General features: G+C 39.3%; 1 protein-coding gene across 8 annotated transcripts in view; it reads right to left on the bottom strand.

The window, feature by feature from the left end:
* The window catches only part of Hth (Meis homeobox homothorax), a 507314-nt gene that overhangs the window by 351657 nt on the left and 141570 nt on the right, over positions 1–14087 (bottom strand). For all 8 annotated transcript variants that reach the window (XM_072013316.1, XM_072013317.1, XM_072013319.1 and 5 more), the window contains exon 7: positions 6189–6318. In XM_072013316.1, coding sequence (XP_071869417.1) covers positions 6189–6318 — 130 coding nt within the window. The remainder of the gene's footprint in view (positions 1–6188; positions 6319–14087) is intronic.

Genomic DNA, 14087 nt, shown 5'->3' with positions numbered 1-14087 from the left:
GTTTCCCTAGGAATTTAATTTATAGAAACAAATCATTTCTTAAGAATTGAAGAGAAATGAAAGAAACAAAATGAAGAAATTTACAAAAAATGTAGTTGATCGGTTAAGAAGTTTATATATTGATGGAATATAAACTGTTCGAAACGTTGTAAGCTTTATTGCGAACATTGACGATTTCTCACGAGGTGCAACAAAGCAGGAATCGAACAGTTCCTCGACTGAAAGGAACGCTTTGTTCATCGAGGACGTATCACGATCGACCAGCTAGACGAGATAGAATCTCCTCTAGCCTCGACGAGAGAACGAACGTGTTTATCCGCGAGCGATTGCGACACGATATGTTAATGCCTGGGCTGCGCTCTTCCCACGTGACGCTGACATGCGTTTCCATCGTGTCTTGGAAAAATATTCCGCCCCAACGACGTATATCGATATACACGTGAGCGAATATAATTTCGTCAAGCCGAAGGAATCGCTCATTTACTATTGAAACAAAGTCATCACAAACGACGAAGTCAATTTTAATTTACAAAATTAAGAATCTAAATCAAGATTCCTTCAAATCTATTAATCGGGTCGCTTCCTAAACTAGGAACTTCTATAATCACGAAACTAACAATTAATAATAACAAATTAATTTTCGTTAACTATTATACGATACGATTTATTTGTAAAAGAACCGAAGTAAAACGATAAGTAATCCAAATAAAGAAATTAGTTTGTCAAAGAGATCGACAACTCATCTTCGTCGACCAACGAATAAGTACAATCTCTGACCATCGGCACCGTATCTTATTCCATTCGAGAAATATCCATATCGGTCGATAAGAACTGGCACGCCAAAATTAACTGTGACTCACGAACGTCTGTTTCATTTAGATAACGAAGAAATGGGAAAAAGAAACGGAGTACGAGGCATGAAATTGAACCGGCTGTTTCGTAATCACAAAACGAATAATTATTTTCAAATAGCTCGTATTTCTATACCTAGATGAATAGTCGTGGAATACGTTTAAGGGATAGATACTACGATCCAAGCCTCCATTCGACAGAAATTAGGTCCAGCCAGAGAGGTTCCACGGTCGCGGACAAGACCAACGCAACAGAGAGACCTCGTCGAAGATGATATCTGTCGGCAAACAAGCCGGCACGTTAACGAGCCCACGGGACCAGAGGGAAACGACGAAAAGGGCCGATAGACAGGGCTGAAACGACGAAGAAAAGCCTCGATGGGCGCCGAGCAAATGCCTTGTCCGTCGGTGACAACTTCGATGAGACTGATGCTATCTAGACGTTAGGTAACCTGACGAACTCGTGTCCTGAACGCGAACTCTTCGAATCGTATAGTTTCTATACGATCTGTAAAAATGCGTGGGCGAGGTCGGAGGTGTTTGTACCATCGTGAAAAAAGCTCGTAACCGTGTGACATCGTTTGAAAATGAAAAAAAAGAAAAGAAAAAAGAAAACGGAGATGGAAACGTGAGATCGGAAGATACAGAAAGGCTCGTTCCGATAAACAAACCGTGCGCAACGGTCACTGGCGTGCACAGACGATTTAAGGCGGCGTGCTTTTCCAGAAATGCGATTCTCCAGCTCGTTTGAGGTATAAACAATATTGTAATTGAGGATTAACGAGAGAATAGCATGCGGCCAGCTACCTCGTTTACCGAGGGGAATCGATTTGCTGAACAACGTTTAACAGAGGTTCTCAATAGAGCTAGAAACGTTTTTAATATTTACTAAAAGAAAATGCACGTTCAGGATGAAGATTTTAAAGAAACTTTTCAATAAAATAGTTATAGATATATATAATCAAAATCTTGTATATAGGCGTTTATACTATAAATTTATATATGCAACTCCATTTTAATTTTGGAAAAGTCTAGACGTCGACCCTCGATTTCCCTGCTGCGAGTAACGTTAAATCTATCGACGAGGAAACAATTTCCTCGCTCTAGCACGCGATCGAGGCGAATCATGGAGAAAGTCTTGCTGATTGCCGCGTTTCAACGAGCAGAGACCGTTTCCACTTTTACGTTACGCGCAAAAATTCCTCGAGGTCGCGGCTACGACATCCTTCTCGCAATTCATCGTCTTAGAATTCTCCTCGCGAAGAATCTTTTCTTTAAAATCGATATCCGGTTGAATATTCTCGATTCACCCGGATCGAGCAAAAGATTCAATGTGTATAACGTTGGATAATATTTTACGATCGTAGTGATTTCATTGTTGACCGCGTCGCGTTGGGATAAAGATCGTGATATTCAACAAGCTAACTCGCGCGGCGATACGCTCGCGGATAAAAAGCGCTTCCGTGCTGATCGTGGTGAAACGCGACGACGTTTGATCCACGGGGTGTTGCGTTACCGTTTAGCGTCATTTAATTAATACCGAACGTGCGAGCGCAAGTCGCGAACGAGAATGTGCCTGATCGAAATCTCGTCACGAAACGGCCGATGTTTCTCATGCGATGAATTTTAAAGGCCGATGACAAATATGCGACCGGCAATCGTCGACGCTTAGCGAGAAGAATTCGTGACATCATCGGTGAACGTAAAGATACTACGTGCTTCGTTTACTTCTGGCTAGAATTATTCGATGAACATTATGCGATGTAGTTGAAATTAATATTCAGAGTTTACTGTATTTTCATAATTTAGTAATATTGGTTAGATGTAAATTCTGTTTGCAAATCGTTTCTCAATTTTCTCAGAACATTCACTGGCCACAAACGCGTGTAAAAGTTTCTTCCTGGAAAAATACGAGTTTTTCGCAGTTCGCTCCTTTTAAATGGCAGTAAAGCATAATCAAGCATTTGCGCTCCAAAAATTCTTACGGTACAATCAGTTCTACCACATCTTTACAGCGGACATCAATGTTTTTAAATCAAGCGTTCTGTTTGATTAGTAAGTTTATTTATAAGTGGACAAAGACAGATACATCGTTAATGAAATATTCGTAGAACAAGTAACTATTCTTAGGTAACATTTCAACTAAAAAATGTATGCTATCGAAATTTATATCTTCGACCATTTCATTTCCACACTTGTTCTTTATAAAATTCAGCGAGATCGATTCTTACTGTGATAAATAAAATCCGAATTTCATCAAAATCTATTTTCCCTAGTTAATACTAATTTCAACAAATCTAATTTTGACAAATTTCTTTCATCAATGCTAGTTTTGATCAATTAAAGCTAATAGGTTATATATATCCCGAATGTAAATGGAGCAACACTCAATGAATCAATCTTCGAAATATCATAGCGTTTATCGTAACGCATAACAATAATATAAATGTATGGATCTGCCTAATAATTACGTACTATTTTTAGAATCAATTAATTCACAGAAGATCGTTAATAAATGTATTGTTGACTAATTCGATCAAATTCCGGAATTACACATAACAATAATATAAATATATGGATCTGCCTAATAATTACGTACTATTTCTAGAAACAATTAATTCACAGAAGATCGTTAATAAATGTATTGTTGACTAATTCGATCAAATTCCGGAATTTTAAAATACACGTTTCGACACAATCACTGAACAATGTTCACGAGACGCGATAATCGATCTTAATTACAGACAGATTTCGAAGAATTCTTATCAAGAAATCGCAATCGCGTGAGATTCCAATTAAGATACAGCTTTTGAAAAAGAACCTCCATTTGAAAAAGAAACCTCTTAACAAAGACATTATTGCAATGTATGGACCACCTTATCGACGCGCTATTACGAGTCTAATCGAGGACGATGAAACGGCTTAAGGAACTCGCGACACTGTTTTCCCAAGTTGTTCCTACGATCGACACAGCGCAACGCATGCTTTTGATTATTATTGATCAACCGTTTTGACTGTGGCGTATACTTACACGAGCACGCAGAAAAGTGAGAGGACGAGCACGAGTAAAGTACACCTATACGATACACACGCAACAAGAGCGAACTGGCACGCCACGCGGCTCTATAACGCTACCACGACACAGCGAATATAGAGAGACGGGCGGACCTTAATGAATCTTTATGGGATGGTGTCGTGAACTTGTGTACCCTCCGGTGACTGACTGAACCCGGCCGCGCTAACCATTGGCGCGCCTCATCACCGCGGAATGCTTCTATTCTGGTTTGTCCTCCGCTCTTTTTTGTGTTCAACCATCGTGAAAATCGAGGCAAATTTGCTTCAAACTACCAATGTACTCGGAAATTTTAAAGGGTAAGAACGGGGTAGTTCGTCAGCAGGTGGTTTGGATGCTTGGCATGGTATGTATAAAGCGGAACGTTTTCTTCGTTCGTGGAAATTGTGATAACTGTTTGCAATCCTGATGACAAGATTGTCGACATAGGAATTGAAATTTTTTATTAGAATGAATGGAATATACTGCAGGCTCGCGATTTTAGAAGAACAAATTAGAAACGTTAACTGGGAGAAGAAACTCAAATGACAGGAGTATTCTCGATGACTCATGGATTAACCCATTAATAATTTATTATAATGTTATAAATATTCATTTCCATAAAATTGTAAAATACGTAGGTGTGAGAAATAGCAGCACAGTAATTAAGTAAGCGAATCCTTGAAATTTCCTTTCATATTAAACAACATTATTCGACGATGTAAATTGATTGGGAAAAAAGTTACAAATGTTCCATTAACAAAACTCTAGTCTTTACTGGATCGATAGGATCTAACTTCCCACCTTTAAGATACATAGATATATTATATCCATTGTACAAAATCAGATAGTTTCTATAATTAAACTCCTTTGATTAAACTTTCGATCAAAATATTCTGTAACCCTTGTCTATTTTCGATAGAAAATTTTTCAATTGAAGATAATTCATAGAAAGCAAAAAAAAAAAAAAAAGAAGACGAGGGGAAAGCATTACGCCAATGCGACGGGTTGCTCATTAGACCCGACGCTGGCGTTGCCGTGGCTTTGATAGTGTTGACGCGCGAGTCGGTGTTCGTAAAATTTGAAGGGCGTGCAGAAGGTCCGTGGGGTCTCGACGAGTCGCGTCTTGATTGTCATCAAGCTGTTGTTTGTCGCGTGATATTGTCATTAGCGCGCCGAACCCCAAAGAACGCTGGCACTCTCGTCCACACAGAGACCCACTTCGCGTTTCGTTGATCGATCCACGTTGATCGATTCGTTCGAATGCTTCTCACGATCCGTCGACTTCTACAGTGTGAATCTTCATACGATCGATAAACATTCGGTAAACGTCGATTGCAAACCTGTCGATGGTCGACGATTAGGCGAATAATTCCGTCATCTTTTATTTACATACAAGAGCCATTTGTCTTTTATTTCTCTCGCTTTCCTTCTTTACATAATTTATATGTCGTGAAAGTAGAGTGAAGAATTGAATTTAAAGTGAATTCGAGTTTTATCAATTTTCCGTTTTATTAATAATTTGTACGATTTTATCGATAGACATCATAAAATGTTTGTTTTTATCGTCAAACGTGTGGAAAATCGTTGAGTAAAGGAGTCGTAAAGCCGAACTTGCACTGTTGCACTTTGCAAGAACACGACGGGCGAACGCTGTTTTCATCCCCGTCTTTTATCCGCGTACATAAATGAGGCTTAAGCTTCAAAATCGAACAGCAACGTATGGTCACGCATTGGATATAGGGAAAAGATTGAAAGAAAAAATTTAGGAAAAAGTGGAGATACCGTAATTGAATTAAGGACAGAATGACAGAATTGAGTTAGTATTCTTATCGATTCTTATCGAATTAGTAGAAATAGCATACTAAATATACGATGATTTTTGTACCATAGTTACTATCGACAATGTTTACCAACCAGTAATTCATATCGAAGATTGCTCCGGCTTAAAATGCTAATATTACACACTTAACACGATACAAGAGAAAGTACTATTCATTCCGAAGCTACGTACAAACTACGTTCACAACTATATTTCCAACTAAAGGTCACTTTTCCAATTATCTAGCAATTATTATATTCAATTATTTATTAAACATTACCATTCACATGATTAATTTCTACGCTTTTATAGCAAAAGACACTCCGGTACTTCTATCCTCGACAGTTTTGGATGACCAATCGATCACAGAAAAAAAGGCAGCTTCTCACAAAATTATTTGCCACATAAATAGCTACATTCTCTCGTACAATTAACAAAAAAAAAGAGTCATCAATGTATTTACCAGGATCCGAGGAGTCCAAACTTGCGGGCGCTTGTTGACTGAGAGGTCCGGGTGTGCCCCCGCTTCCGGGGCTGCGTGCGTCGTCATTACCACCCGCACCGGGGTACGAGAGTGACGAGGAGGGTGGCCTCTGTAATGAACAGAACAAAAAACGATCAGACGATACGTTCAGATACACAGTTCTCTTACACTACATTAAAACAACACACGAAACGGACACGAAGCATCGAACGACACGGTCATCAAGTTCGAAAAGGTCCCTTTCTTCGGTGTTACTCGAAACAAACGTCACGTCCGAAGGGTTGTTTCGAGGCGTACGCGCGCAATACCGTTGCCCATCCACGGGGAATACCATTGACGAGGCCGCGGCGGCCGATTTCGATCTCGATTAAAGGCGGAGCACACGTACCACTCCTCGAAAATGCCCATCGCATAAACGATTTGACGACGCGCGCGTCCTACGAATCGGCCTCGCGCCAACCGCTGAATATTCTCGAGCGTACGCTCGCTTATTCCGCGGGTGTAGCTGTGTGATAATCACGAAGCCGCGAACCTGCCCGTTCGGGAAAATACGCGCGGCAAATTGCCTGCCGGCCCCTCGTGCGAGGAATACGCGACCACGAGGTCCACGTTTCTTTGAACCGGAGCCTAATTGTTCCATTTCGGATCGTTTCGATGTCTCGTTCGATCTCGGGCTTCGTTCAGGCTGTTTCGGACTGACGACTATGTATTTTGAATTCTCGTTCGTGGACGCGTATGGTATATTCAATGGCTACAAATAATATCGGCACATCGTTGCATTTGTTGTAGCACTTACATAACACAAATATAGTAAAATTCGTTTTGTTTAATGATCATTTCATGTAATTGCAAAAATTTGATATTATGAAAATAAAGAAACGAAAAATGATAAGAGAAAGTTAACTCATTGGAAAATAAGGGAGTGCGCTAATACTTTCGCAGCCATTGTATGTACATATGCACATGGAAATTTGTAGTATTCTTCTCATTTGACGTATTATATTCTTTATTTTTTTTACTTACTGGTATGAGATTGTAAGAAGAGGAAGGACTGGTATAGTAATGAGGTATTGAATTCATATTGGAGACGGGGCGTTGTATACGTATTATAGATAGTGGTTGGAGAATCGAAACAGCATGAGTAATGTAAGAATGGAATTATTATTTTGTTAGCGTTCACACTGTCGTTGATCGAAAGAAAGTTTTGCTACACGACTGGGAAACGAAACACTCGACTCGAGTAGTCGTTCCCGTTGAACCTCTTATTATTTGATCGACTACTCATATTTATTTCAATAAACGAATAAATTCACTTTACGAATGCTAACCATTAAATTATTTCGACACATAAAATGTATTCAAGTCTCGTAAGTAAATATTTTCATTCATTTGTATCGCATTATTAATTTTTTCGTTATTAAAGTCGTATACGTGTGTATATTATTTATCAGTGAATTTTAAGCAGAAGAGAAATCATGGGATCACGCAAGATCGTTCTCCCTCAGCAGATTTGTTTACGCGAAAAGCAACAGTATCGATCGTGGCCCGAGGTCATAGGATAAGAATTCCAGGCAGGTCGGTATCACGAAGCGAAATGTCTGGATATATCACGTCTGCCAGGGCAACAATGAGTGACAGCTGACTCCCACATGCTGTCATAGGCATCATCTTCGCGATAATGTACCGACCCGGTCTCCCTCTCTCGATTGGTCGCTCTCGTATCTGGTTAAAATCGTTACACGGTCAAATCTATAGGACCTTCCTGCGTCCCGAGGACGTGTTCACGTGTGCACGCATCGACGACGGCGGCGACGATGAAGCTGATGAAAGCACGACCGAGGAAAAGATCGTCGTAACTGCGATTCACCTTGGAGATACGACGAATCATTGAAATTCCACGCAAACCAACCTAACGGAATTCTCTGATATAAAGTACTTTACTTTGGCAACGGAATAATCGCATATTCTAGCTTTTGTACTTTAGTTGCAATGTATGATACGTAAGTAGAGGCGCCATGGCGTTCGATTCGCGTGCTTTGTATAGAATTGTAATGGCTATGACTTCACGTGGGTGGTAAGCTTGTAACGATAGAAAATATTGCAAACATGAGTTTGATTGAATGCGATAAGTAGTTTGTAGATATTTATTGTGTTCGTGGAATGTTTGGATGTAAAAAAATTATACAGAATGTACGTAATATGGGAAAAAATATAAAATACAGTAGTGAAATTCCAATTCTTGGTTATACTACTTTCAAATTATAAACTTACATAAACATCCACAATCCTTATTAGATGAAGAGTAAAGACAATTTGTAAGAATTAAGAATAAAGACAATAGGTCATATCTCTATTATATACAGATATGTATTGTATTATATTTACATTATCTGCGTTTACGTGTCTTCATGGTCATTAATCTAGATTTAATAGCAAAGAAAATTGAATAGATATGGTTGTATACGTTCCAATTAATTTCACATAATTCTCGTCCGGGACGTCTTAATTTTCATTAGAAGGGGCCCGCGATCGTTCGTCCCGGGCACACGGAGGATATATACGTCGCGTGAGCGAGTACAAGAGCGGTAACAAGCGAAAGGGGGACATTAATAATGCATCGGTTGTCGCTGGATTGCTTCCTACTAGCAGCAAGTACGAAACAAAGGGCGATGCTTGTCATTGTCACCTACGAGGCGAAGATGATCTTGTCGGCCACGATCATTCCGATCGGTGAGTCTAATCCGAACGTGTTGACGAATCGATTAAATCAACCTTATTCCCTTCTACTATATATAACTTCGTGCAAAACGAAGTATACGTATTAAAGTCTACGCTCTAAGTCAAAGATTACTAAGTTCCTGCAGTTTTCCATCAACATCAAGTTCCATTGAATAAACATTTTCTTGTTCTCTGAACTTTTTATTTTTGAATGCAAGAAGAATGAGAAGATAAAATACGTATATGTATTAAGAACTTTAGAGTAAAAAAGTGACAAGTGAATCTTTACATCTCTTTACATCTATGTAAATCTTTGTACTACACACTTTTTACCATATTGGTAAATAACAAAAATTTATCCTGACGCATGTAGGGAAATGTAAACGCAAATACAAGACTACGTTTTCCCTATCTTTCGTAGGATAAGTTTTACAAAATTAAAGTTAAAATACATATTTAAAATTATTTGTTTTAAGACAGAAACACATTTTAATAGTCTTCAAATACAGATGATGAAAACCTTCGAAACGGGGCAGTTCACTTTCGGAGCAAATATATACATCAGCTCAACCATTTAATTACCTCTAATAAAGTTTTCATTCATCTCTGACCATTTTAAAATCGATGACTTCACCTAGTTACTGTTATCAAGTATAATTTCGAGCTATTTCTTCGTACCATTTACCTTCTCCAAACTATTTTTTATCTGCCATTGAATTTCGCATGGACGAATGACACGATTTGAAGGTGGATCTTGCTCGATGACGTCACTTCCTACTAAAGTCCCGTCGGTCTTTTTCGTTTTTTAAATGGACAGGCAAGGGTCCAGCTGCGTGACTTGTGTCGATGCAATGATAAACGGTTAACGGGTCGACGGGCTACGCGGTCTCGTTCCACCTCGTTGCCCGCTCTCTCTCTTTCTTTCCAATCTGTTCATCTCTCTGTTTTTATCTGCCACTCCGTCTACAGGCGCTCTTAAAGCGTAATTCGACAAACCGGATGTCTGGTCTGCCCCTTAAATAAATCAGTTTGCCCGCATCTCATATTCCACCCCCGCTCTGGTAACCGAGCGTTTCCCTCTCCGCCCCCTTTTCGACGATGGAAAATACTGGGTCAAAAGGCGTCCCCGAACGGAAGAAAAGCGACGAGCTAACAAGATGCTAGCAGGACGCGTGATCGGTGACAAAACAAGACTGACGATTGGGTGGCGATCACGAGTTTCGGTGAAATGGGCAACGCGTGATTCCTTCTTTTCGATTTCATCCAGCGACTTCTGGAAATATACTGTTGTTCTCTACGCAAGTAAAATGGAGAAATTCATGAGCATAAGTTCACTACGTATTCAAACACTCGTAAACATCTTTTATGAATATATTACGAGCGTTATGAGAGGCATTCTGAAATTTCATTAACATTTTTATGAGACTTGACTATCGTGATTATATTGGTAAAATTTTCAACAGATCTGAAAATATATATATATATATATATATATATACGTACGAGTAAATGTAAGCGATGTAAATTACAAAATAATTAGCACAAGTATTTCGTGGGGCAGCTTGTGTACAGTGTCTACGAAAAATGCTTATTTTTCAATGAAACGTGTTTTTTTATCAGGTTCTATCTTTTATTACATAAGATTGATGTGTGCCAGAAGACAAAAAAGATGGTAAAAATGTTGTCGACAATATGCGAATACAAGGTTGGCAAAATATTCTATCACGAAGCATGAATAAAGATTTACTGCGCAGATGAGAAGTGTAACAGATACGCGGAGACAGTCGATAATTGATCGATGATCTGTCAACAGCTGTGTCGGTTCGAATGATTAGTGAATGACATTCTTCGATAATTTGCGATCACGTACTGAATTTTAATTTGGATATGTCGCACACTGCACTAAACAAGAAATTAAATGTTTTTCTACAATTATTGTATGTTTCATTGAACAGTTACACGCAACAGAATTACTAACTATTATAATAGATTAGATACTCTAAGATCCACTAACTTTTTATATCATGCACATTTAGCATCTAAAATTAAATATTATCTAACTGTTTCAATAACCCACACTGATTAAACCAATCAAAGTTTATAAATTTTTGCAAATGTTACTAAAGGATTAAGAAAGATATAAGAACCTAGTAATTATTGTAAACTATCTTTGGTTATGAATAATTTTCTAACGCGTTACTCTGCAAAGCAACAAGCCAAATTTGAGCATAGTTCAAAATGTGAAAGTCAGAAACGTCAGGTTCAGAAGAGAGAGAACAATAGTAAATAGGGGATTGTAGTTCACAGCGTAAACGCACGCGGACGATAAATTATAAGGCCGATGGTCGAAGTGGCGACACGAGATGCGCCGTTATCGGCGTGGTGATCGCAAGCCGATGACTTACGCGCTCGTACTTCTCGCGCGCCTCCGAGTCATTGTACCCACGTATTAATTGGTCGTCGTAACATAATGCCGTATAATTATGTAATTAGCGGCCGAGCATTACTCTCGCTGACTGTTTTACGGGCGAGATACGTAAATCTCTGCAATTAATTTATTGGTGCTCCGGAGGAAAACGACCAGACGTCGCGCGAGTCCCAACGATAGAAAAGGACAGGCACACCATAAGATTTGTAGGAGCGACGAAGAGAGCTATAGATGAGTCTCTAAAAGAGATGGATGATCCGTGAGGAGCAGGGAAGACGAAGTTTCTAAAGAGAAAGAAGATGAGAGTCTCGAGTCTTGATCGTAGAAGCGAGAAAGCGCGAAAGGTTCGAGAGCGTGGCCATCGAGCGAGGCCAAGATTCATCGAGACTCGAGCCTGTCTAGGTCGTTTCTCGGCTGGACGAAGAGGAGGCGGAGAAAACAGGCGCAGAGGCCGTCCACGATAGCGAGTGTCGAGGGCGCGACGCGGAATGATCGCCGGTCGCGAGTGACGAAGACGAGTTACCAGAAGACTAGAGAGAAAGAGAAAGAGTCGAGCTTTCTCGGTTCAGTCTCGCGGTCTTGAATATCTCGACCATACCGGGTGGCTGTCCGCGGCGATCATAAATTACGATTTATTGCGGAGCCAGCGCCTCCGCTCGACGGATTATCTTGCCGTTATGTCAGCACGCCACAATTATATTTACATTTTCTTCGGTAATGGAATTCCGGCCAGCTTTGCCACGGAAGTCCCAGCGATCGCGGTCGGAACAGCGGATTTTCTGGGTTGTCGGTTTCGCGCCTGACACCACGCCGCGGGAAATCTTCAACGGGTGCCTCGTCACCCTTGCTTCCGGTAGAACAAGGGCGACATAGAAACGGTAACTACATTGGTTCACGAAAGTATTTGGACATTTATCAGGGAAAATTTTTACATCTATATTGTACGTGTTATATAAAACATCTTGAATTTTCATTAGCTCTATAAGGAGACATAACTGTCATCGTATTGATGTATTGTTGATGTATTATTGATAAGTTTGAATTAAATCTGAAAATATGTGTAGAAATTGTAAGATACTTAATGAAACTATTTAATGAAATTCTTAAATGTTTCGTATAATGCGCATAATATATTTATAAAAAGTATCTGCAAGTATTCGAATATTTTTGCGAGCCTGTGTAGGTGTTCGCTAAAGATGTTATTTTATAGTTTACGATGAATCATACATTTTTATTTTCTAGAATTGTTATTCATAATATTCCATATATAACAGAGAGGTAGATAAATATTGTGTGACGTGGTTAAAGCGATGAGCAATTTCTTCAAATTCTATTTCGATGAATTTCAGTTTCAATGATGTGTACTCGGCGAATCGGGGAAAAAAATTGCATGGAACATTAATTTTCTTCGTGAACAATATAGCAGAGACCGTTTCACCAGTTCTCGCCATTACGATCCATCAACGCCATTTTATCGGCGCGATCGTAAGCGCGATTATAAATAATAAAACGGGCACGTGCACGTCGATCCTGGGTTCAATTATTTCAAAACGAGCAGCTTGTCGATGACGTTTATTGCATCGAGTTAATTTCACACCTATCGCTTGAAAACCTACGCGATCGTGCTCTTCGTTCGACGCTTACCGAAATGCTGACTCTTGTAATGGAAAAGAAAAAGGGAATCCGACGGGTGGCAGAATTTTTCATGAATTTTACGTTTCTGTCGGTTTTATATTTTTTACCGGTACGTTGCGCGATCGTTGTAGATCGTAGACGAAGACCGAAGGAACATAGGGACAAGTGTGATAAATGACAGAGCAATTATGTATTGACAGTCTCCATCATGCTTGCACGCATCCATACCATGTTTTACGTTCAGGTGCGTTGCATAATGCCCGCGTGTTTCGCTTTTGTTCGTCAAGGAACGTAGTTGCGTCGTGTTCCGACTACCTACCGTCATTGAATACGAGATCGATGCGAAGATCGCAGATATCGACCGATTAAACAGGTAGAAAGAAACGCAAGCTATAAAAAAGACATAAAATTCCGATTCCATGAATTTAACTCAGAATTATATTAATTTAAACATGTACTGTTTTATATTTAACACTAGGACTAATGAAGTAATTATGCCAATCAATTAAAATTAATCAATTTCCTTTTTAATATTTGGTGTTCCAAAAAAAAAAAAAAAAAAATGAAATATTTTTATAAATTTATGTACTACAAGGAGACAATACGAATAATTATGAATACCACGTTATAACGTTTTTAATTTTCTAATCTTCAGTTTCTTTTATATTTTAATCTATGAAATTGATCAGATATCGTTCTTGTGCGACTTCTACACGTATATACATTCATTCTCATCACACTACTCTAATTGTAACCATCTATAATATGTCTATAATATGTTCCAGTACACACACACTATAGATCAGTACTTCTCGTGTTAACAGACTGATAGCCAAATAAATCAAGTGAAACTCGCTAAATATAAATTCTCTTTGCCGCTTTATCTCGAGTATAAAGAAACTTCAAGCGAGATAGCGCAACGAGAAAAATTGTTGGAGCAAGTACGTTCACACGAGTCCCACTGAACAGAGGCCACAGACTCTCGTCCGAGTCGGACGAGAGAGTTTCAAGAAGGTTGAGCAGAGGAAGGAGGGCCGACACTCGACCAGCTGATGGATCTAATCAACATTCCTCCCTAATCACAATATAGTCGCCTC

Source organism: Bombus fervidus, chromosome 11, assembly GCF_041682495.2.
Source record: "Bombus fervidus isolate BK054 chromosome 11, iyBomFerv1, whole genome shotgun sequence".
In the NCBI taxonomy this organism is placed as follows: Eukaryota; Metazoa; Arthropoda; class Insecta; order Hymenoptera; family Apidae; genus Bombus; species Bombus fervidus.
Note: the sequence above shows the minus strand (reverse complement) of the source record. Positions and strands in the feature narration are given on the sequence as shown.